This window comes from Delphinapterus leucas, unplaced genomic scaffold (genome assembly GCF_059928025.1).
Source record: "Delphinapterus leucas isolate spDelLeu-1000000601 "Yukka" unplaced genomic scaffold, BTC_Dleu_Yukka2 spDelLeu_asBTCV2_sq79, whole genome shotgun sequence".
In the NCBI taxonomy this organism is placed as follows: domain Eukaryota; kingdom Metazoa; phylum Chordata; class Mammalia; order Artiodactyla; family Monodontidae; genus Delphinapterus; species Delphinapterus leucas.
The window spans coordinates 71935-96206 of record NW_028322288.1 but is presented as its reverse complement, the minus strand read 5'-3'; the positions used below and the strand labels follow the sequence as shown (position 1 = coordinate 96206).

Sequence of the window (24272 nt, the reverse complement as noted above, 5' to 3'; positions counted from 1 at the left end):
TAAAGGATGAAACAGTTTTCGGAGGGACTTTCTTGATGCCTTTAAATCAGGCTGTTAGGGAATATTTTCCTTGGGAAAAGATGATTTATGAGTGGCAATCACTGATAAAGCAAATATTGTGTAATACTTACTTTCCTTGGATGCATCTAAGCCCTAAAGCAAGAATTACTTAAGTTTAAAATTAGGTACATGAATATTCATAGCAGTATTACTCATAAATAGCCAAAAAGTGGAAACAACCCAAATGTCCATCAGCTGATGAATAGATAAATATAATGTGGCATATCAATGCAATGCAATAAAAAGAATCCATACTGATACATGCTATAACACGTTTGAACCTTGAAGACATTATGCTAAGGAAAAGAAGGAAGTCACAAAGACTGCTTATCATATAATTCCATTTATATGAAATGGAATAAGCAAACCCACAGAGGCAGAATGTAGATTAGTAGTAGCCTAGGGCTGCCAGGGGAGGAGAGAAATGTTGGGATTGGGGATGATGGCTAAGCGGTGCTGGGTTTCTTTTTGGAGTATTGGAAATATTCTAAAATTGATTATGGTGATGGATGCATAACTCTGAATATACTAAAAGCCATTGAATTGTATGCTTTAAGTGGTCAGTTACATAGTGTGTAAATTGTACTCACTATAGCTGTTAAAAAAAAACTTGATATTTAAATTGTAGTAGCTTCAGTTTATAGAGTTAGAAAAGTGAAGCCTAATATGAGAGTTTGTTTCTATGTATTTGAATAACTTTTTCATTATTTAAAAGTGAAATGTTTTCCTTTTTGTAGATCTAGGGCTGAATGTAAACTCACAATTTCCTTATTGGTATATATTAGCCTTTTGGGGGTCAGTACTCAGTATTTCTCTTACCCAATGAAGTTTTATTACCGAACACTAGTTTGTGTGCCTGACATGCAGTGAGGCCAGACAAACTGAAATGCCACAGTTTGGGGCAGAGAAAGTGTTACTGAGTCCAAGTTCACTCTGGTCACCACACGACAGACCAATAAATTGGGAGACGAGGTGTTGAGGCAAGGAATAGCGACTTTATTCAGAAAGCCGGCAGACCGAGAAGATGGTGGACTAGTGTACCCAAAAAACCATCTTACTGGGGTCTGGATGCCCGTTTCTTTTATAGAACAGAGAGGGGGAGGAGGTGAGGAAGTAAAGTAAAAAGGCCATTTATCTTGCAAAATATCTCCTCACTTGGCCCTCATTGGGGAGGGGATGTATTCATTTCTTCTTTTCTGCAGCCATTCGCAGGTGGGCAGGGTCAGAATGTCTCTCTGTGAGCTGAACAAAGGCCTTTTAGTTTAACAGTCAGGCAGAGGGACAGGGTTCCCTGTGGCAGGCCATTATGTATGCTTATGGCTATAGACAGTGATTATAATAACAAAAGCAACGAAAAGCAAAGGTTAAAGTAAAAGAAACAGAACCAACACGGAGTCAGAATTTGCTCTTCCCTGTTACAAAAGGTTTATTGCATGGCCAAGCAAGGAGAACCAGTGGCTCACACTCAAAAAATCCAAATTCCCCAGTGGTTTTCAGGGAGAAGATTTTATAGGCAAAATTTGGGGTGAGGGCTGGAGGGTGTGTAACTGTTTTCTGATTGGTTGGTGGTGAGGTAATAGGGGGTGTTACAGGATTGTCAATCATCAGCTTTCTGGTTTCAACCAGTCTGGAGTCTCAGCATGTATAGTTACCATCTTGCACCTGGGTGGAGGCCTTAGTTACTGCAGAAGAATTCAAAGATACTGTTATGTATATCCCTTGAGGAGGAACCAGGACCCTGCTTTAATAGCTGCACTACTGTTTCTTGATTGCTCCTCCTTTGTTTCTGCATTCCCTCACTTTCCCGATTAGCAACTGTTTGAATCTGCTCTTTGGAACTAAGGGAAAGTCTAGGAGGCTGAATGAAGCCTATTTCCTACAAACGAGAAATGGAGGACACACAAAGGATTTGTACCTGAGAGGGTCCCACAGGGTCCTGCTCGGTTTCAGTTTCAAAATTTACAAAATTGGGGCTTCCCTGGTAGCGCAGTGGTTAAGAACCCGCCTGCCAATGCAGGGAACACGGGTTCGAGCCCTGGTCCGGGAAGATCCCACAGGCCATGGAGCAACTAAGCCCATGCACCACAACTACTGAGGCTGCACTTTAGAGCTCGCGAGCCACAACTACTGAAGCCCGTGCGCCTAGAGCCCATGCTCCACAACAAGAGAAGCCACTGCAATGAGAAGCCCGCGCACCGCAACGAAGAGTAGCCCCCGCTCACCGCAACTAGAGAAAGCCCGCGTGCAGCAACGAAGACCCAACACAGCCAAAAGTAATAAACAAATAAAACAAATAGATTTATTTTTAAAAATTTACAAAATTGAAATTATTCAGATTTAATTTTCAGAATTTATTTATGTACAGAAAATATACAAGCCAAAAGCATTTGAAGGCAATAGTGAATTTTTCTGACAAGTGATACAACATTTGTAGTTTTCATGTCATGATCCAGTTAAATCCATTTTGTTTTATTACTGAACCAGATTTAGGTCTGCTTGCCTGCTCAGTAAAGCCAATCTACTGACACCAGGTTGTGTGAAGGAAAGTGCTGTGTTTATTGCAGGGTGCCAAGCAAGGAGTCCAGGGCAGCTAGTGATCTAAACCCCTCCATGGGTTTCAGCAAAGCATTTTTAAAGGCAGGGTGAGGGAGGGGTGTCCCAGGGTATGTGATCAGCTTGTACACAATTCTCTGACTAGTTGATGGTGGGGTAACAGGGTGGTGTCACAGGGGTTAACATTATCAATCCTTAGGCTCCAGTAGGTCTGGGGGCTACATGGTCATCAAGTAGTTAATTTCTTTCATTTGGTGGGGTTTTAACATCTATAAAACAACTCAGTGAATATGATAGGGACAGAGTAAAGGGACAAAGTAGGTGATTAAATAGTTAATCCCACTAAGGGATTGTAATTAAAGAAAAAAGTATGGGAGACCCCTGTAAATTAATGATTACTGAAGAAAGCTTAACCACAAAACCAAGCAGTCTTGCTTAGCAACAAAACCATACAACAGAAGCATGAGACATGCCCCAAAAGAATAAAACAGTGGTGGCATGAGACCCACATCCTGCCCAGTGAGGTAGTAAGTTAACGATTCCTAGAACATGCTCCTCGGCGCACACCAAAAAAATATATAAGGAAAAGGTGACAATATACTAAAACCTGAGATGACTTGCCATTTTTAACGTATGTTGTTGCCTTTTTGCTTATTTCAATTGTGCCATGACAGTCCCAGCTTGACCATGTAAGGACAAGAAAACTCCCCTGCCTGACGTGGAGGAGGAGCTGATGATGGAAGCGTGACATCTACCCAAGAATGAGGAAGAAGGTGGCCTTCTCCCTACTTTTCCTTTGATTATAAAACTGTAGCCCACTAAGTTCTCAGGGCATGGCACCCTCTCACCCTCCCACTTGTAAAAGGTGTCCTATTCTATTTATTTATTTTTTTGGTGAGTTGGGTTTTCATTGCTGCGCGTGGGCTTTCTCTAGTTGTGGCAAGTGGGGACTACTCTTCGTTGCGGTGTGCAGGCTTCTCATTGCAGTGGCTTCTCTTGTTGCAGAGCACGGGCTCTAGGCGTGTGGGTTTAAGTAGTTGTGGCACACGGGCTTAGTTGTTCCACGGCATGTGGGATCTCCCCGGACCAGGGCTCGAACCCGTGTCCCCTGCATTGGCAGGCGGATTCTTAACCACTGCATCACCGGGGGAGCCCAAAAGCATCCTATTCTAATAAATCACTTCTTATCTATCACTTTGCCCCTCACTGAATTCTTTCTGCACTGAGACATAAAGGACCAGAGCTTCTTTGAGCCCCCTAAATGCCACCTAGCGATTTAAAATGTGCATCAGATACTGTTATCTAAGTACTTCAGAGAGGAGCTAAAGCAGAGGATATGGGGGAAGGCCCCATAGGGTCCTGCTTGGTTACACTTTTTTCCCCTGCTCCATCTTCTCTTATTATCCATTATTCTGGTACAAAGAGCAGGCTGTCTAAGTACAAGTGGCTGGGATGAGAGTTGGTAGCAATATAATTCAGTTGCTGGGCCAGGCAAGCATGTTTTGAAGTCTGACCTCTTCAATACAATAACATTTTTGCATGATTAAGTCTGCACTGTTTGTTCCAAAACATTACCTTGCAAAGCAGGATGGTCTGTGCCTAGACAGCATCCCAAGCTTGGTCCTCGTGGTTTGTGAACAAGGATCTGAATACTGAAGGCTTGTATGGAGTTGACCATGGACTGGATCAAGCACAAATGGCCACACCAGGGATGCACACAGGGAAGTGGGACAGCCATGCCTCACATTTCCTATGATATTAGCGCTAGCAGGTTCTGCCTCTAAGGACCCAGGGCTTATAGGCCAGGGCACATCAATGCATTTGCAGACTCTAGAATCACCATTAGAAAGTCATGTCCTCCAAGGCTTATGGAGAGGCTGCCTGTCCCTCACAGAGCTTGTGTGGACAGAGGATGGACTTCAGTTTTAGATTATGGCTAATTGGAAAATATTTTACTTTCTGGACTTTTTGAGCAGGGTAATCACTCCTCCTCCAAGCCCCTAAGCGGCCCCCTTTAACTCCACTGATAACAACTGCATGAAAGTGTCTTTTAATTTTTAAATACATGTTTGAAAAATACAGAGAAGTCGAAAGAAGGATATTTAAAAAAAAAACATACTAAGATATACCCACTGTTATCACTTTAGTATATATTAGTGCTGTCCAACAAAAAGAGAAGATGAACTAGAAATATGAGCTGTGCTTGTAATTTTAAAATTTCTAGTACAACATTAAAAAAGGTTAAAAGAAACAGGTGAAATGAATTTAAATAGTACTTTAACTTAATATATACAAAATATCATATCAACAGATGATCAACATTAAAATTAATGGGATATTTTACATTCTTTCGTACCATATTTGAAGCCTAGTGTGTATTTTGCATGTATAGTATATCTCACCACATTCCAAGTGCTCAGTAGCCACGTGTGGTAAGTGCCTGTAACATTGAACAGTTCAAGGCTGTGTGTGTGTGTGTGTGTGTGTGTGCGCACGCACACACGTGCGCACTGTGAACCTTCACTCAAATTTGGTTCCAATGTTGTACCAAAGGAGGGAGCACTCAGCCTCTCTTACCAGCGTGCCCAGGCGTGCGTGTGGGGCAGAGATAAGAGGGAGAGGCGAGGCTTAAAAGCTGTCGGTTGTCAATCAACAAAAAAAGGACCTCTCTCTATGTGTGTGTGTATATATATATTAATATCTATCTGTCTATCTATCTATCTAGTTATGTAAAGTATTCTTCCAGATGAGGAAAGATATTCAAAACTACATGTTAAAAAAATTAAGTGGGGGGTAAATTGGAAGGCACAAAAAGCTTAAGACTTAGCAGAAGAAGACTGTTTTACATATAGCAAAAATGGACCAGTTTGGGGATGGACACACAACAACCACTCCCACTAGCAAATGCGGCCCAATCATGGCTCCTAAGACAGAACTGAGACCTGGGGCACTTACTTGCTGCTCCTTTTCCTGGAATGTTCTCCATCCCCCTACCCCGGGCTTCTCCCTCACTTCTTTCCATCTCTGTCAAGTCTTACCTCCTCTACCTCATCTGAGAGGTCATCCTGTTCGTTGACACTATCTGAATAGAGGTTCCCTTGCCCCTGTTATTCTCTCTTCCCTCTTGGCTTCATGTTTCTTTGAAGCAGCCACCACTTACAGGATTTGTTATTTTGTTTGTAGTTGATCTCCCCCATGAAACTGGAAGCTCTGTAGGGCAGGGGTTCAGGTCTTTTTATTCACCACTTTGGTCCCAGCACTTAGAGAAGAGGCTGGCACACAGTAGGTTCTCAGTGTGTGGTTGTTGAATGAATGCCTGATTGATTAGGAGAAGGAAAGGATGTGGATACTTGGAAAGAGGAGCCAGCAGGCCCCACCATTGGTGCTAATAAATGTTTTCATAAAAGACAAAGTCATGATTTTTCTTTTTTTAAGAAAAGCAATTTTGTTTTCAAGTACCTAGAATGATATTAGGCTAACTAAGGATTTCTGGAATGCTTTGGGATTTCTTTTAATGAATAGATGAAAATTATATCTAATTAGCATTAATTTTTATGTGTAAATGGGTACATCCAAATTGTATGAAAGCAGTTCTCTTGAATAATTTAAACATCCTCTTCACCCTACAAAGCATTTAGCACACTCTTCCCTCAAAGATTTTATTAATGGGAACTGAAATCATGAGGTCGAAATGCAAAATAAAAGAGATTTTTTTTCTTTATGCGGGCATGCAACTGAATACCTCAGAAGTGGGTAGACCCAAGAATCAGATTCTAGGGATCCTGGGAAGTTAACTCAATGGCCTCTGATAACCTCAAATTTATTTAAAAAAATATAGGAAGAAGGGAAAGCCTTCTTTGTTGTAGAATTCAAATTAATATATAAAGAATGATGGAAATAGAAAATCACCATTAGGCAAAACTATTGCTGCAGGCAGATGTCATCACTGTATGCTAAAATTAGTGGGTGAAAGTATGATGAGAAAGAGGATATTAACACAGCCTCAGAGTATCTCTCCACAAGATAGCTGTATTAATTCTCAAGGGAAAAACAGAACCTTCACAGTGGAGAAGCATGGGAGACACCACCTACACCAGGTGATCGAAGTTAACATCACCAGTCCTGAGGATCTGTACATCAACTCTGAGGACCACCTGATGTGATTCACTGAGAAGGCACAATATCACTGTGTGGGATCCTTGGCAAAAATGCAGAATCCACTTTTTTTTTTTTTTTTTTGACCATGCCCCACAACACGTGGGAGCTTAGTTCCCCAAGCAGGGATTGAACCCATGCCCCCTGCATTGGAAGCGTGGAGTCTTAACCACTGGACCGCCAGGGAAGTCCAAGACTCCACATTTAATCATGAGGAAATAGCAGGCAAACCCAAACTGCGGGACATTTTACAAAATAACTGATAGCTGCTCTTCAAAAATGTACTGATAACGAATGATTAAGGAAGACCAAGGAATTTGTATTTGAGGTGATGATGGGGACATGAAATTATATGCCATGTTGGATCCTGGTTTAGATCCTGGGCCAGAAAAAGGACCTTGGTGGGACAATTAGCAAAATTTGCATAACATCTATGGATTAGTTAATAGTCTTGTATCACCGTTAATTTCCTGGTTTAAATACTTGTACTAAGATTATGGATGATGCTAACATTAGGAGAAGCTGGGTCATAGTTATAAGGCAACTCTTATACTATTTTTGCAATTTTTTTCTATGTCTGAAATGAATTCAAAATAAAAACTCAAAAAAAGATAGATGTATTTACTTGGTAATCTGAACTAAGCATAGTAATAATGTTAACAGTAGTAATACTAGCTGTTATGGGTTGCATTTTGTCCCTCACGCCAATTCACAGCTTGAAGTTCTAATACTCTCAGGAATGTCACCTTATTTAGAAATAGGGTCAGTGCAGATGTAATTAAGTTAAGGTGAGGTCATACTGGAGTCGGGTGTCCCCCTAATCCAATATGTCCTTACAAAAAGGGGAAATTTGGACACAGGCAGGAACACAGGGAGAACACCATGTGGAGATTAAGGCAGAGATTGGGGTGAGGTAGCAGAAGTCAAGGAAAGCCAAAGATTGCCAGCAAACCACCAAAAGCTAGGAGAGAGGCATGGAATAGATTCTCCCTTGCAGCCCCTAGAAGAAATCAATCTTGCCGACAGCTTCATCTTGGACTTTGAGCCTCTAGAACTGTGAGGCAGTAAATTTATGTTGTTTAAGCCACCTGGTTTGTGGTACTTTGTTACATCAGCCCTAACAAACTAGTACACTAGTTAGCATTTATTGAGAACTTAGAACGTTGAGCTCTTCACATGCATTATCTCATTTTACCTTCACCCCATCCCTTTGCAGAAGGCGTTATTATTGCTTCCAATTTATAGCTGAGAGGATTGATGCGTAGAGTGGGTAAGTAACTTGCCCTGGGTCACACAGCTAGCAAATGGCGGGGTGGGTTAAAACCTCTATAGTCTGACACCAGCATATTCCTATCCACTGCACACACTTCTGGATTCCAATGACAAAGATTTCTTATGGGATGTGAAATGGTTACCTTTGATTAATTTCTCTCTGTACATCATATATAAATTCCAGAGATGAAAAATAGTCAAGTGCACACGTGGGTACCCTATCTTGTTTCCTTACCACCCATTCCTCCACAACCACCCCAGCCTGGTGGAATCAAATGTCTGCCTCCTTGGAAACACTGAACTTCCTCTGTCTTAGTTCTCCCAAGAAAGGAGTGTTAGTCATTAAGGAGAGATTCCATTTTGAATGTGAGCAGCTAATTTAAGCGAATATTTGGGATTAAACTCAGTCATTCAGATACATGGGAGACTGCACTCTGGGGCAGTGGAGCTACTTAAAAAAAAGGGGAGAGCAAACATTTCCTCTATTTTAAAGCAAAGAATCTGAGAGAGAATTGCCCACTGGGTTTCATTTGTTTGCCTTCTTGAGTCATTCCTTCATTCAATTAACCTTTATTGAGCACCCCTGGGCTTCTTGGTGCTGGGCTCAGCCAGCATAAACTGACAAAGAAGACAGTCCTAGCTTTCAGTTAGTCTCTCATTCAGGGTTGGTCCCAAGGCAAAAAAGCTGGAGGTGAAAGCTTTTGAAAACAAATCCCCGTTTCTCAATTGTAACCCATCTCCTCATAGGCATTGTTTTCTGAATGACTGAAGCTAATTTTTTTCTATTACATGCTGGTGATTCCCAGCTCCCTATCTCCAGTCCAAATTTCACTTACAGGCTCCAGATCCATATATCCAAAGTTTATTGGATGCTCCAATTGGTTGTCCCATATATATGTCCACAGATGGAACGTGGAACTCATCATCTTTATTCCCTAATCTTTGTTCCTTCCCCACTCAATCCTCCTCCTCCCCTCTCAGTGAATGGTACCACCAGTGACCAAATTGATCAAGTCAGAAACCTCTCAGTTCCATGTAAGTAAGGACTGTTTGTTTATGCTGAGGCAACATTCTGTGTCTAGCTCAGTCTTGGACCATGTACTGTGGAAGATACTAATAACGACCTGATGAGCGAATGAATGAATGGGCTTCATTCTTGCATCCTTGATTCTTCTCTCTTAGCACTCATGTCCAACCCGTAGGCCCTGTCATTTCTCTCCATCATTTGTTTCAAAGTAGTCCTCTCATCTCCATCCCTTACCAGCATTTTCCCAGTCCAAACTGTCACAATCTCTCACCTGTACCACTACTGTGACCTAGAGGTTCTCAAACTGTGTTCTGCAGAGTTTAGGGATGTTGAGGTGCCACCCCAGGGCTCTCAATGGTGAATAGGGAGGTGGGACTGAGTGGTGGGAAGCTTCAGTCAGAGCAGTTCTGCTTTTGTTTGCTTTACATGTAGGACTTTATAAAAAATTAATTTTTAATTATGCAGGAAATCTACTAATATATCCTTCTGGTAAGGAATTAGAACATTGTAGACACAATTAAAGCCCCTTTGGTACCCATCCTCCCCAGTCCCCTTGTATGTTGGAAATTCATTTAAGATTTCCATTTGAACAAAGGGATCCTGGCTCAAACAAGTTAGAGAACCACTGGTCTGGTTAGCCTCTAAGGACCCCAAAAGTGCAAAAAAGGGGGATTTCAGAGAAAAGGGCAAGCCACTGCTGGAGAATGTTCCACAAGGTTGAGTGGAAACCCATGCAATGGTTTGCTGAAATGCAGTGTTGCTCTGGGTGCTGTAATTCGGGGGCAATGTCACTGCTGTGTACTGGCAGTGTACCCAGGAGAGGGCTGGTGGGTGGGAGGACATAGATTTATGAGTTAGAATGGAAAGGCTTGTGTACATGTCCCAAACCTGCCCTCATTTCCATGGGGAGGGAAGATGAGGTGGCATTAGGACTGCTGCTTTTTGGCCTGACTTTAGAAAAACAGCAAAAGCAACTAACGTTTGTTGTATACTTGCTGGGTGCTGGGTGCTCCGAGCCTGGTCTCAGGTAGCCCTCACAGCATCCCTGGGAGGTGATGGCACTGCCAGCATACTTGTTTTAGAGGTGAGGAAACTGAGGCAGAAGGAGGTTAAGGAATTGCCTAGGGGCACATCACTGGTTAGTAGGGTGTGGGGACTTGAGCCCAGGGCCAGATGCACCCCACCCCCACCACTCTGCGCTACTACGTCCAGGCACTGCCTGCTGCCATCTTAACTCCATCCCACCTGTTTGAGTGCTGGGTGTGGGAAGGGCAGAGCTGACTGGACACTGTGGTTTGTCTAAGATTTATCCCCCTGACTTTCCCTCTCCCTCAAACTCCAGGGCCATGGGCAGAATGCTCAGTTCCCTGGAGCCCCCCTCGCTCAGGTTAGCAAGCAGCCAGGGAAGACGCCAGGTGGGCTGGAGTGAGGGGCAGTGGAGAGCCGGTTTGTGCTCCTTATGAAAGGAGATGGGAGATTAGCAAGAAGCTGCAGAGCCCTGCGGCCCATCCTGCACGGGCACCCACCAGGTGAGAGGATGAGCACGACCGCAGGCCCCGGGACCCAGGCCTGCGTGGAGGAAAGTGCAAATCAATTCTGCTTCCTGCAGAAGGAGGCTTTTCAGTATGCGTACCTGGTCTCCTCCCCCTTTGGCCCGAATGCTGATTTTATTTTTGCATTTTATGAGCTTGAGAGAGGGAATTCATTTCCTTGGTATAATATGAGCCTCTGGAGTAATCTTGTCCAAATACATTTTGCTCACAGATTCTGTCCTGGAAGAGGGGCCATACTGAAATGAAATGGAAAGAGATGATTAAGACCTGATTTATAGGTAAGGTGAATTGGAAGGTTTACGCCAAATTATTGCATCCAGGAAGGTGAAAGGGAATGACAGCCTCTTCCTAGGAGATGGAAACCTTTATAAAAAGAAATATTTAGGGTGCACGTACTCTTATGCCAGCCAGGCTATGTTTTAATATATTCCACCATGTTTGTCCCCTTTTTCTCTCTCTAGACTGTACAATCCCCGAAGGCAAGAACTGGGTTCATTGCATCTTGGGCAATTTTATTTATAAGAAAGGGATTCTACACTGCAGAGGCTTTTTAATATCAAGGGACTGAGCTGTCTCTTTCTTCCCCCTTGGCTGATTAATACTGCCTCCGTCCCAACCTAGTTCTTAGAGGCATTGGGGCCTCCTAACAATGATTCCTCCATCTCCCCACCCTTCAAAAGCACAGGGTCTAGAGTTATGCTTCTTTCAGGTGATAAGTAGTATGGTAAGAATATTAACACCAAGCTTTTATTGAGTACTTCCATGGATCAGGTATTTTTAAAAAACTAATTTATTTATTTGTTTTTATTTTTGGCTCTGTAGGGTCTTCGTTGCTGTGCTCAGGCTCTTTCTAGTTGCGGCGAGCAGGGACTACTCTTCCTTGCGGTGTGCAAGCTTCTCATTTTCGTGGCTTCTCTTGTTGCAGAGCACGGGCTCTAGGCGCACAGGTTTCAGTAGCTGTGGCTCGCGGGCTCTAGAGCGCAGGCTCAGTAGTTGTGGCGCACGGGCTTAGTTGCTCCACGGCATGTGGGATCTTCCAGGACCAGGGCTGGAACCTGTGTCCCCTGCACTGGCAGGTGGATTCTTAACCACTGCGCCACCAGGGAAGCCCTGGATCAGGTATTTTTCTAAGTGTTATTTCATTTAATCCTCACAACTCCCCTGTGAGATAGGGACTGTTATTATCCCATTTTACACATGAGGAAACTGGGGGCTTGGGTTGCTCAAAATCACAGAGCTAGTCAGTGGAAATAGCTACCACTTTCTGGGTACTTACTATGGACCAGGAATTGTGCCAATCACATTAAACCGGTGATCTCATTTCATAGTGCTCTTAACCCTCAGGAAGTGACCGCCAGTGCTTAGAATTTAAAGCTTAAGCCTTTGGAAACCACGTGGGGGCAAGGTCTTTTTCACCCCTGTATCCAGAAAGTAGAGGATGGTGCCAGTGGCAGAGTGATGAACAATGTTTGTGGAGTGAATGAAGGAACAGCAAAGGTGTCTGTCCTATGGGAGCTACTTGCCCAGACCACCCCTCAACACACACACATCAACACATGTGAATCCTCCTGACACTCAGGCTGCCCTTGCAGCAGGCTACCTGACCATGGCTACCTCTCTGCAGGCAGGTAGGGTATCACCAGGACCCAACCTGGCATCGTTGGAAATCAAGTACTCCAGGCCTTCCCCAAGGTCGCACCAGCTGTAAGGGGCAGAACCAGATTTTCTGATGTCAGTTCCTTCCCGTGCTGGCCTGGCTCCTTTTTCTGACTTGGCCAACAGCCTCTCATAGATGAGGATCTGAATGTTTAGGAGGATGTCTTTATTCAATTTTCAGTTTATTCATTTTCTATTTTAAAAACAGAGAGTTGTTGTTTAATGGGTACAGAGTCTGGGAAGAAGAGTAAGTTCTGGAGATGGATGGTGGTGGTGGTTGTACAACAATGTGGCTGTACTTAATATCACTGAGCTCTACACCTAAAATGGTTAAAATGGTAAATTTTATGTTGTGTGTATTTTACCACAATTAAAAAAACACAAATATGGGTCTGCTTTTCTAACACAACAAGACGGCTGGGGTAGGTACTCACAGGGGTTGGTTCAGCTCCTTGATGATATCGCTAGGGTCCCAGAGTCTTTTTATCTTTCCTGTCTTAGCATGATGGCTTCTATCCTGGGTGCAAGGCATCCTCTGAGACTTCTTAAATTTCATCTGCTGAAGAGAGGAAGAAGGAGGGGAAGGGTGATGTAAGCCATAGCTCTGTCTTTTAACAGAAAAACCCCCAGAAGAATTTTCTTACATCTCATGAGCCAGAACTGGGTCTCATGATCTTGCTGGGCAGCAAGAGCAACTGGAAAAGTGATTACTTAGCTTCCCAACCTTTGAGCTGGGGAGGGACATCAGGGAAGAAGGCAGTTGGGAGTGAGAATTGATTGTGTCCAGTGACCTGCCGAAGGTTACATGGTCACATAACAGGGCTGGGTAGGCCCAGGGCCCAGGCTCCCGGTGCCCCGTCCTGAGCTCTTTTGCTAGGACATTTGATGCATTTGTAGTGGCTAGTTTCCCAGTAGAAAGGACTGTCCTGGAGAATATTTTTCAAAGAGAAAAACTCTCCATTGCTTACATGTAACTGAAATTAATCAACTGCTAAGAGGCTGTGTTAGGAAAGCACTGGGCATTGGTGGAGCCAGGGCACCTGAGCGGTGCCCCAGGCTTGCCGGAAGTTTTGGGAAATATCCCCAGGTCTCTGTGCTTATGAAATGTGATTATGTTTTTCTTGTTTACTGTTGTTCATTAAGTACCCAGTAAGCGTTTTGGTATCTCTAGATGAAAGGCCCTTAGAAGAATGCATAGTTGTTATTAACCAACCATGTGCTATCAAGTGTGGGTTTACTAACACAAGATGATATATTTCAAATGTTGGATTAGAATGATAGAAATTTTACACTATCCCTCCAGGCCAGGAGTAGAGTGCAATAAGGGGTCCAGGTGACACTTAAAATAAGGAATATAAACAAACATCCCTATTATAATTACCTTGCCATTGCAAGGAAGCCAGATGTATGCACTTGGCTTTTGAAGATAGCAGAGAATGGACACCATTCTCTCTGATCCCACCACTTGTTCTTTCCATGGCCAGGGCCTGCCAGTTCCTCGGAACTGGCAGGCCCTGGCCATCCTTTGAGCCCAAAGTGAGCACCTCCCCTTCTCTGTCGAGTCTTCCTGGGTGACTCCAGGTTATACTGATCCTTCTTCATTTTTACCCCAGGGCACCATATACACCATGTACACTGAATATTTTCACATTTCGTGGTATTGAAGTTAACTTTTCATCCCAGTCTTATAGGCTTTGCCAGGAGTGGGCACTGTTTCGGGGTGGCAAACCCAAGGTGTTTTGGAACTCCTCAACCCCAGGGCTTAGCCGTTGGCCAGACAGATGGCAAACCCTCCATAAACACTGGAGCTGGACCTATGGGATGGGTTGCCCATGGCTGTATCAGGTGGGAAATTTGTTTCATGATGCTTTGGAAACCAGTAGAGTTGATTCCAGGTTAGAAGGTGACAGAAGCAAGAGTATCCAACCCCTGAAGGGGCATAATGCAGTTTAGTGCCCTTGCAGAGTCCCCCGTGGTCAGATCACAGGGACATTTCCTGAGCTTGGCAAGACACTGACTTTCCTATAAAGGGAAGGAGCCCATTGTGCAAAACCAGAAATGAAATTGCTTCATGGTGGGGCAGTCCTTCAATGGTAAGGGAAAAATAACACAGCCCTGGTAAGCGTGGGAACAGGATACCCAGTCAACTGAGAAAGCCCAAAATATTATTGCAAAGAAGAGTTATATTTTTATTAGTTCACCATCAGAATATAAAAATAAATAAGTAAACAGAAAATAAATGGAATCATTTTACAAAAAGCACATTCATTACTTAAAAGTAGCATTTTAATGGCTCGGAACTTTCTAGTCATATCCGCTTGTCATGTTCCCTCATGCTGACAAGTAAGAGATTCATGGCTGTTTTCTCCGCATCTGTCTGCTTCTTTGTGTGCCTATTAAGGAACAACTGGCAATTCTGACAATTTTGTCCTTAGCCATAACTACACTTGTCTTCTCTCTTGAATCATAAGATCTTTTTACTTTCCAGACACTTACGATATCTCCATGTCATTCTCCTTCGTCTTACAGATAGAAGGGGGCAGGGGCTGCCAGGAGGGGTGAAGCTGAATTTCAATTCCAATCATCATTTTTAGCTCTTTCTAATTTCAGGCATCCAAAGACTAAACTTGTTTAGAGGTGCAAACAGCTCTGAATTATCACCACTACTTCAAGGAAGTCTTCATGGACACGGGAACTAATATCTGCTCTCCAGGACCTCCTCAAAGAGTTTATATCTCCATGTCTATTTAACTATCTCTTGTGTTCAAATCCATTACAAATATATTATGGCGCTGGCATCAGAACACTGTGTTCTTACTGGTTGCCATAAAACTGATGCACTTGCAGCCTCGATTGAAAAGTTGTCAGTATAAATAACACATAAATTCACATTTTGCATAATAGGGCCCATTCCTTATAAATCAGGTCATGAGTATATGAAACATATATCTTGGCACACAAATGTTAAATAACAGTAATAAATTAATAAATACATAAATTACTTAAATAGGTAAATAACATAAAAGTCAGCTGTGACCTGCTAGCTGTAAACTGTATAAATAAATTAGCTGATTGTTTCGGTGCACATTTAGCATTTAAATATAAAAATACAGCAAAGATATCTTTATAATCATAAAAAAAAAAAAGCAAATTGGTAGAAAATATCTTTAGGGGGAGGGTCCTGTTCCATTGCACCTTTTAAAAATTTAGCATAATGTCTTCCACCTTTCTTCCAAAGTTTCATCCTGAGGTTAAAACCTGAAAAAGAATGGCGAGTGTCTATGAGGATTTGAAATTCAGTAGCAAACCCTTCTTATTTCACACAACACATTATCTGGGGCAGTTGGATTTTGGGGGTTCCTCGTCAGAAGGGTCCAGCCCTTTCTTATGTGGCCTAGGATTTTGCTGATACCATGCTTACCAGAGGCTATCTTGAGAGTTTTCTTTTTTGGCCGTGCATTGAGGCATGTGGGATCTTAGTTCCCCAACCAGGGATCGAACCTGTACCCCCTGCATTGGGAGCACGGAGTCTTAACTGTTGGACCACCAGGGAAGTCTCGAGAGTTTTCTTATTTATTTATTTATTTTTTTGCGGTACGCGGGCCTCTCACTGCTGCGGCCTCTCCCGTTGCTGAGCACAGGCTCCGGACGCGCAGGCTCAGCGGCCATGGCTCACGGGCCCAGCCGCTCCGCAGCACGTGGGATCTTCCCGGACCGGGGCACGAACCCGTGTCCCTTGCATCGGCAGGCGGACTCTCAACCACTGCGCCACCAGGGATGCCCTCGAGAGTTTTCTTAAAAGAATATCTGATCATGTCATTTCCTTGCTTAAAGCCCTTCAGTGGCCCCCAGTGGTCTCCAGATAAGATTCTAATTCCTGGAAACAGCTTGCAGGACACCTATGCTGGCTACGTCTCTCTCCCACTGCCTTTCCTTCTGGAAGGGCAGGACCTGTGCCTGCTTTCTTTACTGCAGTGTCCCCGTGCCCAGCATACTGCTTGGAATACTATGGGCATCAATAAGTATCTGTTAATGAACAAATGTATGTTTCTGCCTCTGGTGACTGCGTGTTGGGCATCCCACCCCCTCTTTCCTGTCCCACACAGCCCCCACCATTGTCCTGCACCTGGGTACAACTGAGTGTGCAGGTCTGGGCTGGGCTTCGCAGGCTTGCTCACCTAACTGCAGGACACAGATGCCCATTCGCTCCAGTATGAGCTGTAGTAGCGGTCCTGGGCTTGCACGCGGACGTTGGCATCTTTGTGGCACGTGACCTTGGCTGAGGTTTTGTCCGTGAAGAGTTTATCTTTCTGCAAAGGAGAGGGAAATTTTTGGCAACGCAATCACAAGGTGGGCTGGGCATATTTTGGCAAAGTACAATCTCCCAAAACAGCCACACCTTGGTCTCAGGGCACCACACTCGCAGTTCATAGGGGTGTGTGTAGAACTTGTGCCACCTACTGACAGAAGCTCTCAACACACATGCGGCTTTTCTACTTTATAAATCCAAAGCCCTGAGGGAGAAATTGTTCGGTCCAGTTTTCATCTTTCTAGCACAGTTGCCTTGCATGAAGGCCCCATGTGCACTCACCGCAGTACTAGGTCAGTGGTGGGACTGAGACAGATTTGCTGTCCCCTGGATATTCTGAAATTCCATATCCTGATCCTTTTATCAGAATAAAATCTGTGTTCAAGCCCAGGCATTGCTATTTATTAGCTATGTGGACACAGGAGAATATCTTAGACTCTCTGTTTCTCAATTCCTCATTTGTAAGAGAGGGATAATAATACTCCCTCATAGAGTTGTAAAAGTTAAAGTAGCAAGGTATTTAACCATGCAGAAAGTGCTCTATAAATACTACCTATTAATAATATAGATCTTATATTGGGAAGTACATATCAAGATTTTAAATAATTTTTAGGTAAAATCTACTCCAGAATAGCCCTTCCCTTCCACAAAAAAATTCTCAGGGAGTACCTGAATCACTGAATTTCTACCACGTGCTAAACCCTATGCCGAATAAGGCCTTTGTTTAGTGATTTCTAAAACTGGCGTCCAAGGAGTCTCAGGCTCTATAAGAGGGCCTCTAGAACCTTGGGATTATGATGCTCAGGCAAGAAAGTTTGAAAGCCATTGTCTTAGCCAACATTCTGTTCAATAAGATAATTTCACAATATATGGAACAGCCGGGAATTATCTATTTTGGATGAGACACAGCATGAATGTTCTATCACCCATTATATTTGTCAATTTGAAACATTTTTAGGCTCCTAGAGCCCAGATTTCCTATATCAGGACCAATTCTGAGAGCAAGATAATGTTCAACCATACTGGTGGCAGTAGGGTGTTAGGTGCATGGCCTTTGTGTCCTGGTTGTGCCACTTTCTAGCTGGGTGACCTTGGGCAGGTCACTTAACTTCTCTGAGCTTCAAAATCTTCACTAGTGAAGTGGTACGAGTAACACTGCCTGCCTTTCTAGGGTTACTGTGAGAATTAAGTGAGATACGCAAGGAAAACCCTTAGCACTGTTTCAGGCACATAGAAAGTGCCAAATAAACATTCGCTGCTATCATCATCATTAATCTCCTTGATGTGGGCCTACATAAACCTGACTACAGAATAGACAGCACCTGAATCACATCTTACCCTTTCTCTCTTGTTCTTGCCCTGGACCTGAACACAAAATGTCAGGGAGAAGTAGGAATGTGGGGTGCTCCAGGTGTCAGGGTACTCCCAGCTGACCTCCACATACCGGGAATTCTTTAATGGCTTCAGCTGCAGGTTCTTGGGTGGGTCTGGTTTGACTGTGGAAGAGAGAGAAACACCCTTTATTTTGCTAATGGGGCTTTGGGGTAAGGTAGTTCTGGCTCCTGGTCCCACTTTCGCCTTTGACCAGCTCTGAGTCCATATCATAGTTACTTAACTTCTCTGAGCACCTGGTTGGCAGACGTGAGACACCCCTGCGGCTGGCGCTCACGCTGGTGCCTGTACAAGGCAGCCCTCACCAACTGCTGCCTCCTCTATCGCTGAACCTGAGAAAGGCTCAGAATCCTTCTCATCCCTGCGCAGTCACAGGGGCCCTGGTGGTGGAAACACCTCTGCGTGGTGCTCAGAGGAAAGTTCTTAGAGACAAGACACTCACGTCTGGGCTTGCAGTGAAGGACCACCCTCTCTGTAATCAATCCCCCTCTGCACCAAACTCGGAATTGGGCTGAGCCTCTTGCTGGGGACCAGATGAGAGATTTTCCACTTAGTGCTCTTTCTTTAGCCCTTTCGTGGAATCTGACACCGACTTGTCCTGTGGCAGTTACAGCCAAATTGTCTCTATGCTCGGTCACTCATTCATTCAATAAAAAGCCCCCATTATGTGACAGCCACTGGACTGTGCATGGAAAGCACAACAGTGAGTGTCAGAAAGACTCTGTCCTCGAGTAGTGTACATTTTTCTAGGAGGGGAGTTGGGGGGGAGAGAGTCCATGGAATGGGCTTGGGCTCTCTGGATCTAGCACCTCTCCACACAAAGACCAAGACTCCTAGCAGATGCTCCACAAATATTCTCTCCTGTTCTCAACACAGTGGCATTTTCTTTCCTTTAGGACTCAGCTAAATGCCACCTCCTCATAGAGACCTTCCTTGGTACCCTATGTGAACAAGACCCCACCCTCTCCTTTCCACCAAAGGCAATCTCCCCACAAATGCTAGAGCAGGTTCTGTGATTCTATCACTTTTTATTTCATGATGCATGTTCACTGGATAAATGGTAAAGGAAATGACAAATGGCAAAAATCTCCATCTTCCAACTGAAAAAAACAGACATCCATTTTGGAGGGGTTTATATTCCAATAAAGAAATCTCTTTTTCAAATGCTACAGAAAGATTGGTTGGGAATAATTGCAGTTAGTAGGGGAAGCTCTGGTTCTGCATAAGAATGTTATGCTTAAGGGGCTGCTCTTGAATTCATCATGGAAGGTGCCTGAGCAGCAGAATAGAAGTGTAGCCAAGAGCCTGCTTTTCCTAGCGGGTCAGATCCAGGTCTGAATTGCTATGTGTGAGTTCTGGGGCAAGTTGTTTAACCTAGCTAGGACTCAATTTCCTCTTCCTTAAAATGCAGACAATTGTATCTACATTATAATTATTTTTCGGGGCGGGATGCAGAATAAAAGAGAGAATGCGTATAAACCCCTAACCCCAGTGCATGGAGCATTGTTAACATGTGATGAACCAGCATCTATCTTTATTAAGCACATATAATCAAGCAAACTCACTGATGTCCCTGATGAAGAAGCTGCTGGTGTAGTTTTCATACTTGAGCTTATGAACAGCTTCCACCACGACCTCAATGGGCAGGCTCTCCTCGGCGGCTGGGCAGGCGCTGCCCTCCTGACACCCCACTGTGTACTTCTTATACTCCCTGTGGTCCACTCTGACCCTCTCTGCTGAGAGCGTCGCTGCTCCACACGTCACCCCTCGGGGGTCAGAGGAGCTGAAATCAAAGACAGATATTATCCTGTGTCACATGATTGCAGGCACGTCCCTAGCTGTTGTAACCAGACAGCTGTCTGAGGACAAAATTTCTCCAACTGGTTTGATTTCTCTCAAGGGGGTAAGAAACTGCCCTCCCCATGAGAACAAGCGTTGCTTTGAGAGGTAATAATTGGGTTGGCCAAAAAGTTCGTTCAGGTTTTTCCATAAGATCTTACAGAAAAACCCTTATGAACTTTTTGGCCAACCCAATACAAATGTTTGCCTCTGGCCTAAATGAATCTGAAAACTTTTAGATCCAAAGCTCCTGGTTAAATCTCCTTATTAAAATTTTTAACTCATTTTCTGGATTTTAATGACAAAATCAATACATACCAATTTTTAAAAATTAGAAAGATAAAGATGGTGTATAAATGAAATGTGTATGTCTCTTTTAACCCTAATCCCCTTTTTAACCCTAATGTCATAAATACTATTCCTGGCTTGTTGTATCCCTCCAGACATTATTCTGTGAATATTCAAAGCAATCATATATCCACATGTATCAATATATATGCATACACACATAGATTTTATTTTTATGAAATAATATCAAATTATATATATATATATATATATATATATATAAAATTTGGTATACATAATTCTGCAACCATCTTTCCCCCTTCTGAACATATTATGGGGAGTGCTCCATGACAGACCACATGGATTGGGTTATTCATTTTGAGGACTGCACATTAAGCTGGGGTATAATGTACCACACTTTACTTAACATTTGCCCTGCTGATCACCAAGAACACCACAATGAACTCTTGCATCTATGTCTCTGTGCACTTGTATAAGCACTTCTTTAGTAAGCATTTTCATGTTAAAGATGGAATAGTAAGACCCCAAAGGTTAATTTACTCAGTTAAATAGTGGCCAGGTCAGGATGATCACCTAGGGTTTACTCTGTTATCCTACACTGTTTGGGAACTTTGATGAGAGGGAAGGAAGTCACACAGCGGGTTAATGTAGGTTCTGTACTAAGGGAATTGGTTTCTCGGGGTAAGCCCAGCTGCATAGGACAAAGAGTGAACCTCAGATTGGTGGTGTCAGCAGAAGAAAAAGGAATTGAAGTGGCCCTGGGAAAATTTCTAGAGGCCTCAGAGAGTTTTGGAGTCAGCCTCAGGGCTTGCAAGATCTATGCCCTAGAGCTCTTGTTTCTATTTCCGACTGGAGGTGCAATTTCGGCAAGTCCTTCACAGCTTCAATTTCCCCTTTTATCACCGCCACCCCCACCCCTGCCGTGGTGCTATGAGCCTTAATGAGGCATTGCCAGGCAATTTGGATGAGTGGGTTCAAACACAGCAGAGGCTCTTCCCAGGCCCCAATAATATCCTGTTCTAATGCATACATTTGTTCAGGCAATTAGCTTAAATCTCCATGTTCTTTCCCTAATTTAGGCAAGGGTGTGTGTGTGTGGATGGGGGGTTAAAAATATAGGATTGGCTTTATTTTCTCCCTTATCATTAACTGATGGGCCATTGCTAGGTTGCCCTTATTTTCTTATTGAGAAAGTTCTAGCAAAATGCTGAGAAACCCGAGTGGTTTCACTTACCCTGTGCTGCTTTGGACACTGAATTTCAAATCAGTACTGATTGCTGTCAGCCACCAGCAGGTGAAATGTCCGGAATAATTCTTTGCCTCACATTTTATAAAGCTCTTATTTTTGGGCTCTGGATTTGAAAAGAACAAGAATTCAATATTTAGGGGTTTTCTTTCTTTTAAATTGCAAAGATTTTTATTGCGATGAATCACAGGCCACCAAATGGTACAAGAGTGAAGATCTTCCATTTATTTCCTTGGAAAATCTGCTGTTCCCCAGGCAGACAGTCAGCGAGGACTGGGAATGTCCCAATAGGATGCTGATTCTGTATGCCACACACCCAACATATTGGAGGGGGGTATTAATATTTTTCAAGGCTATCAGCCCAGTGCACATTAACTAACTCCCACTAGCCATCCAATAATATCACTGTTATTTAAAAAGAACCTCAGGAGAAGCATCTAGACTTCCCATGAAACTCTCTCAACAGGAGATTTTGACGGTTGATAACCCAAAGTGTACAGCAAAGGAAAATGTAGGTTTCAGGTGGTTTCAGTAAGGGACTTGGTATTATTTCATTAACTATACTAACCATGTCTTGCCTTTTAAATTTTTAATTTTTTTATCTCTTATGGAGCAAAAGAGAAAATTGATGCTACCCAAGGGAATGGAATTACCTTTCTGGTCCTTTAAGATATCAGTGGACCAGATTCCGTCTTCCTTTTTGTGAAGCAGCAGGAGCGAATGGCTCAGAACCTCGCCTCCTTTGTGACAGGTGTACTGCCCAGCATCTCCAAACTCTTTGATTTGGATGGTCAAGGTTTTGCCAGAACCCAAGACCTCATCGCTCTGGTCTGAGGTCCAGGTGATGCCATCTTCTTCAGGGGTATCGCAGGTGAGAACCACCATTTCTCCAGGGGCGTCAGGATACCAATCCAATTCTACAACATAAACTGGAGAGCACAGGGATTGGAGAACCAGACTGTGATTTTTGGATTACTCGGTATCCGGATGGCTAAAGCAGAAACTTCCAGCACAGTTCGCATTCAGAGAGAATAAGTGTTGAGAAAGACTGACCAGGACTGAGATCCTGTCCCCAATAGCTGGCTGGGGAATTTGGAGAAAGATACTTAATTACCATGAGCCTCAGTTTCTTTGTCTGTAAAATGACAATAATAATAGTATCTGCCTTGTAGGTTTGGCTGTGAGGATTAAATGAAAAAAGCGTGTAAAACACTTAGCACAGAACCTATCACTCAGCATTGGTTGTTATTGTTATTCACACACCAAAGGTCAGACAACTGCATGAGAAAATGCCTTCCAATTTTCCACGGGGATTGAAGGATTTATTTCCAACTGTGTGAAACTCACCAATGGAGATTTTCATTCTCTCTGTGTTTTTAAAAGCTATTTTACCTTCTTAGAGGCAGTTCAGTAGATCTTAATCTTTCCATTTTATAGAGAAGGGTACTGAGACCAAGAGGTTAAGCAAGGTTACATCAAGTGAGAAGCACAAAAGTTATATCTCAGAACTTCTGTCTCTGCAGCTTTGCATTGGATCTTTTTTTTTGGCTGCACCGTGCAGCATGCAGGATCTTAGTTCCCTGACCGGGGATCGAACCCGGGCCCTTGCTAGTGAGAGTGCAGAGTCCTAACCACTGGACCACCAGGGAATTCCCTGCATTGAACCTTTAATACCAGTATCTAAACTGGCACTTGAGGAATGGCCTAATATAGTATTTCACATCAAATCTTCATTCATTCATTCATGCATCAATTATTAATTAAATTGAGTTGTTTAATGCAGTACTTCTCAAAGCATGATCATCCAACTACTACCAGCAGCACGTGAGACTCTGTTAGCATTGCGAATTCTCAGTCGCTGAATCAAGAACTTTGAGACGGGCCCAGGGACCTGTTTTTAACCTCTCCAGAAGATTCTGAAACCCACTCTAGTTTGAGAGCCACAGCGGTGAAAAGCCTGGATGTTGGAACCACACAGGTCTGAGTTAGGATTCAGCTCTGTCTCTTACACTGGCCTGTGGCCTTGGGCAAGGCATTCAATTACTCTAAGCTTCAGGGTCATTATCTTTAAAATAAGCAACATATTAGTACTTGATCCAGAAGGTGGAGATGTGGATCACATAAGCTAATTTATATAAGAGCTTGACACTGCCCTTAAATGAGCTGTAACTGCTGGCTCTTGTGATTGGCGTCCAAATGTAAAGCTGTTGTGTAATATAAAGTTCCCACTTGACATCAAAGGGCTTTAAAACTACTGAATGGGTAACAGAGACAAGAGGTAAAAAGCATCTGGGCCCCAACTCTTGGAAAATGGTCAGCTGTGCTGACATAAAACCATGTGGCACCTTTGGCTTTCTCTGGTTTCTCTGTGTCCCACTGGTGACTGACCAGCAAGGCTATTTTCCTGTCACAACTGAGATTCAGAAGCCGAAGACCCTTGCCCAAGGGCAGGGGAAACAGCTGCAGGCGGCAGCCTGATGAGGCACATCTAGAACCTAATGCTTAGCTGCATCTCATCTTGTCTCCAAAGCTGCACGCCCTCTCAGTGTTTCTCACATTGACTTTCTGGAATTTCTGTGGTTTACTAAATCAGAAGTAACTAAGGGTGTACTATGAAAGGGCCAAAACTCCTGAGCTCACTAAAAATCCCAGGGTTGGAAGGAATCTGGCATAATCATCTGGCTCAGGGCTTTGTCCTTATTCAAGGGAGGGTCTAAAACAATCAGAACCTCCTGGGGCAGAGCAGGGATGGCTGGACTGTCATCTTCCAGAAATTCTTAAGAATGGAGGAAGAGCCCCGGATTTCTTTCAGGGACCCATTTTAGTGTTGTATTCTCCTCACTACTGAAAGGTCATTTCCCATTATCAGCTGCAATGTCTTCATTTTAAATGTACGCCTAT

The 24272-nt window shown here is 43.5% G+C and overlaps 2 protein-coding genes and 1 non-coding gene across 20 annotated transcripts in view; 1 reads left to right on the top strand and 2 right to left on the bottom strand.

Annotated features, from left to right (window-relative positions):
* The window catches only part of UBLCP1 (ubiquitin like domain containing CTD phosphatase 1), a 128791-nt gene that overhangs the window by 32591 nt on the left and 71928 nt on the right, over positions 1-24272 (top strand). For 13 of the 18 annotated variants that reach the window (XR_016391769.1, XR_016391767.1, XR_016391775.1 and 10 more), the window contains exon 11: positions 1-22242. This exon is cut by the window's left edge and continues 6844 nt beyond it. The gene's annotated coding sequence lies outside the window, so the exon portion shown is untranslated. The other 5 variants (XR_016391773.1, XR_016391780.1, XR_016391782.1 and 2 more) reach the window with 5 other exon arrangements.
* The window catches only part of IL12B (interleukin 12B), a 16014-nt gene continuing 6194 nt past the window's right edge, over positions 14453-24272 (bottom strand). The window contains exons 3-8 of the mRNA XM_022566061.3: positions 22025-22300; positions 21360-21477; positions 19543-19760; positions 17924-18081; positions 16455-16586; positions 14453-15534 (exon numbers count right to left, since the gene is read on the bottom strand). Coding sequence (XP_022421769.2) covers positions 16455-16586; positions 17924-18081; positions 19543-19760; positions 21360-21477; positions 22025-22300 — 902 coding nt within the window. The 3' untranslated portion in view covers positions 14453-15534. The remainder of the gene's footprint in view (positions 15535-16454; positions 16587-17923; positions 18082-19542; positions 19761-21359; positions 21478-22024; positions 22301-24272) is intronic.
* TRNAE-CUC (transfer RNA glutamic acid (anticodon CUC)) lies at positions 22948-23020 on the bottom strand. Its single transcript has one exon. It is a non-coding gene; the product is annotated as a tRNA-Glu (tRNA).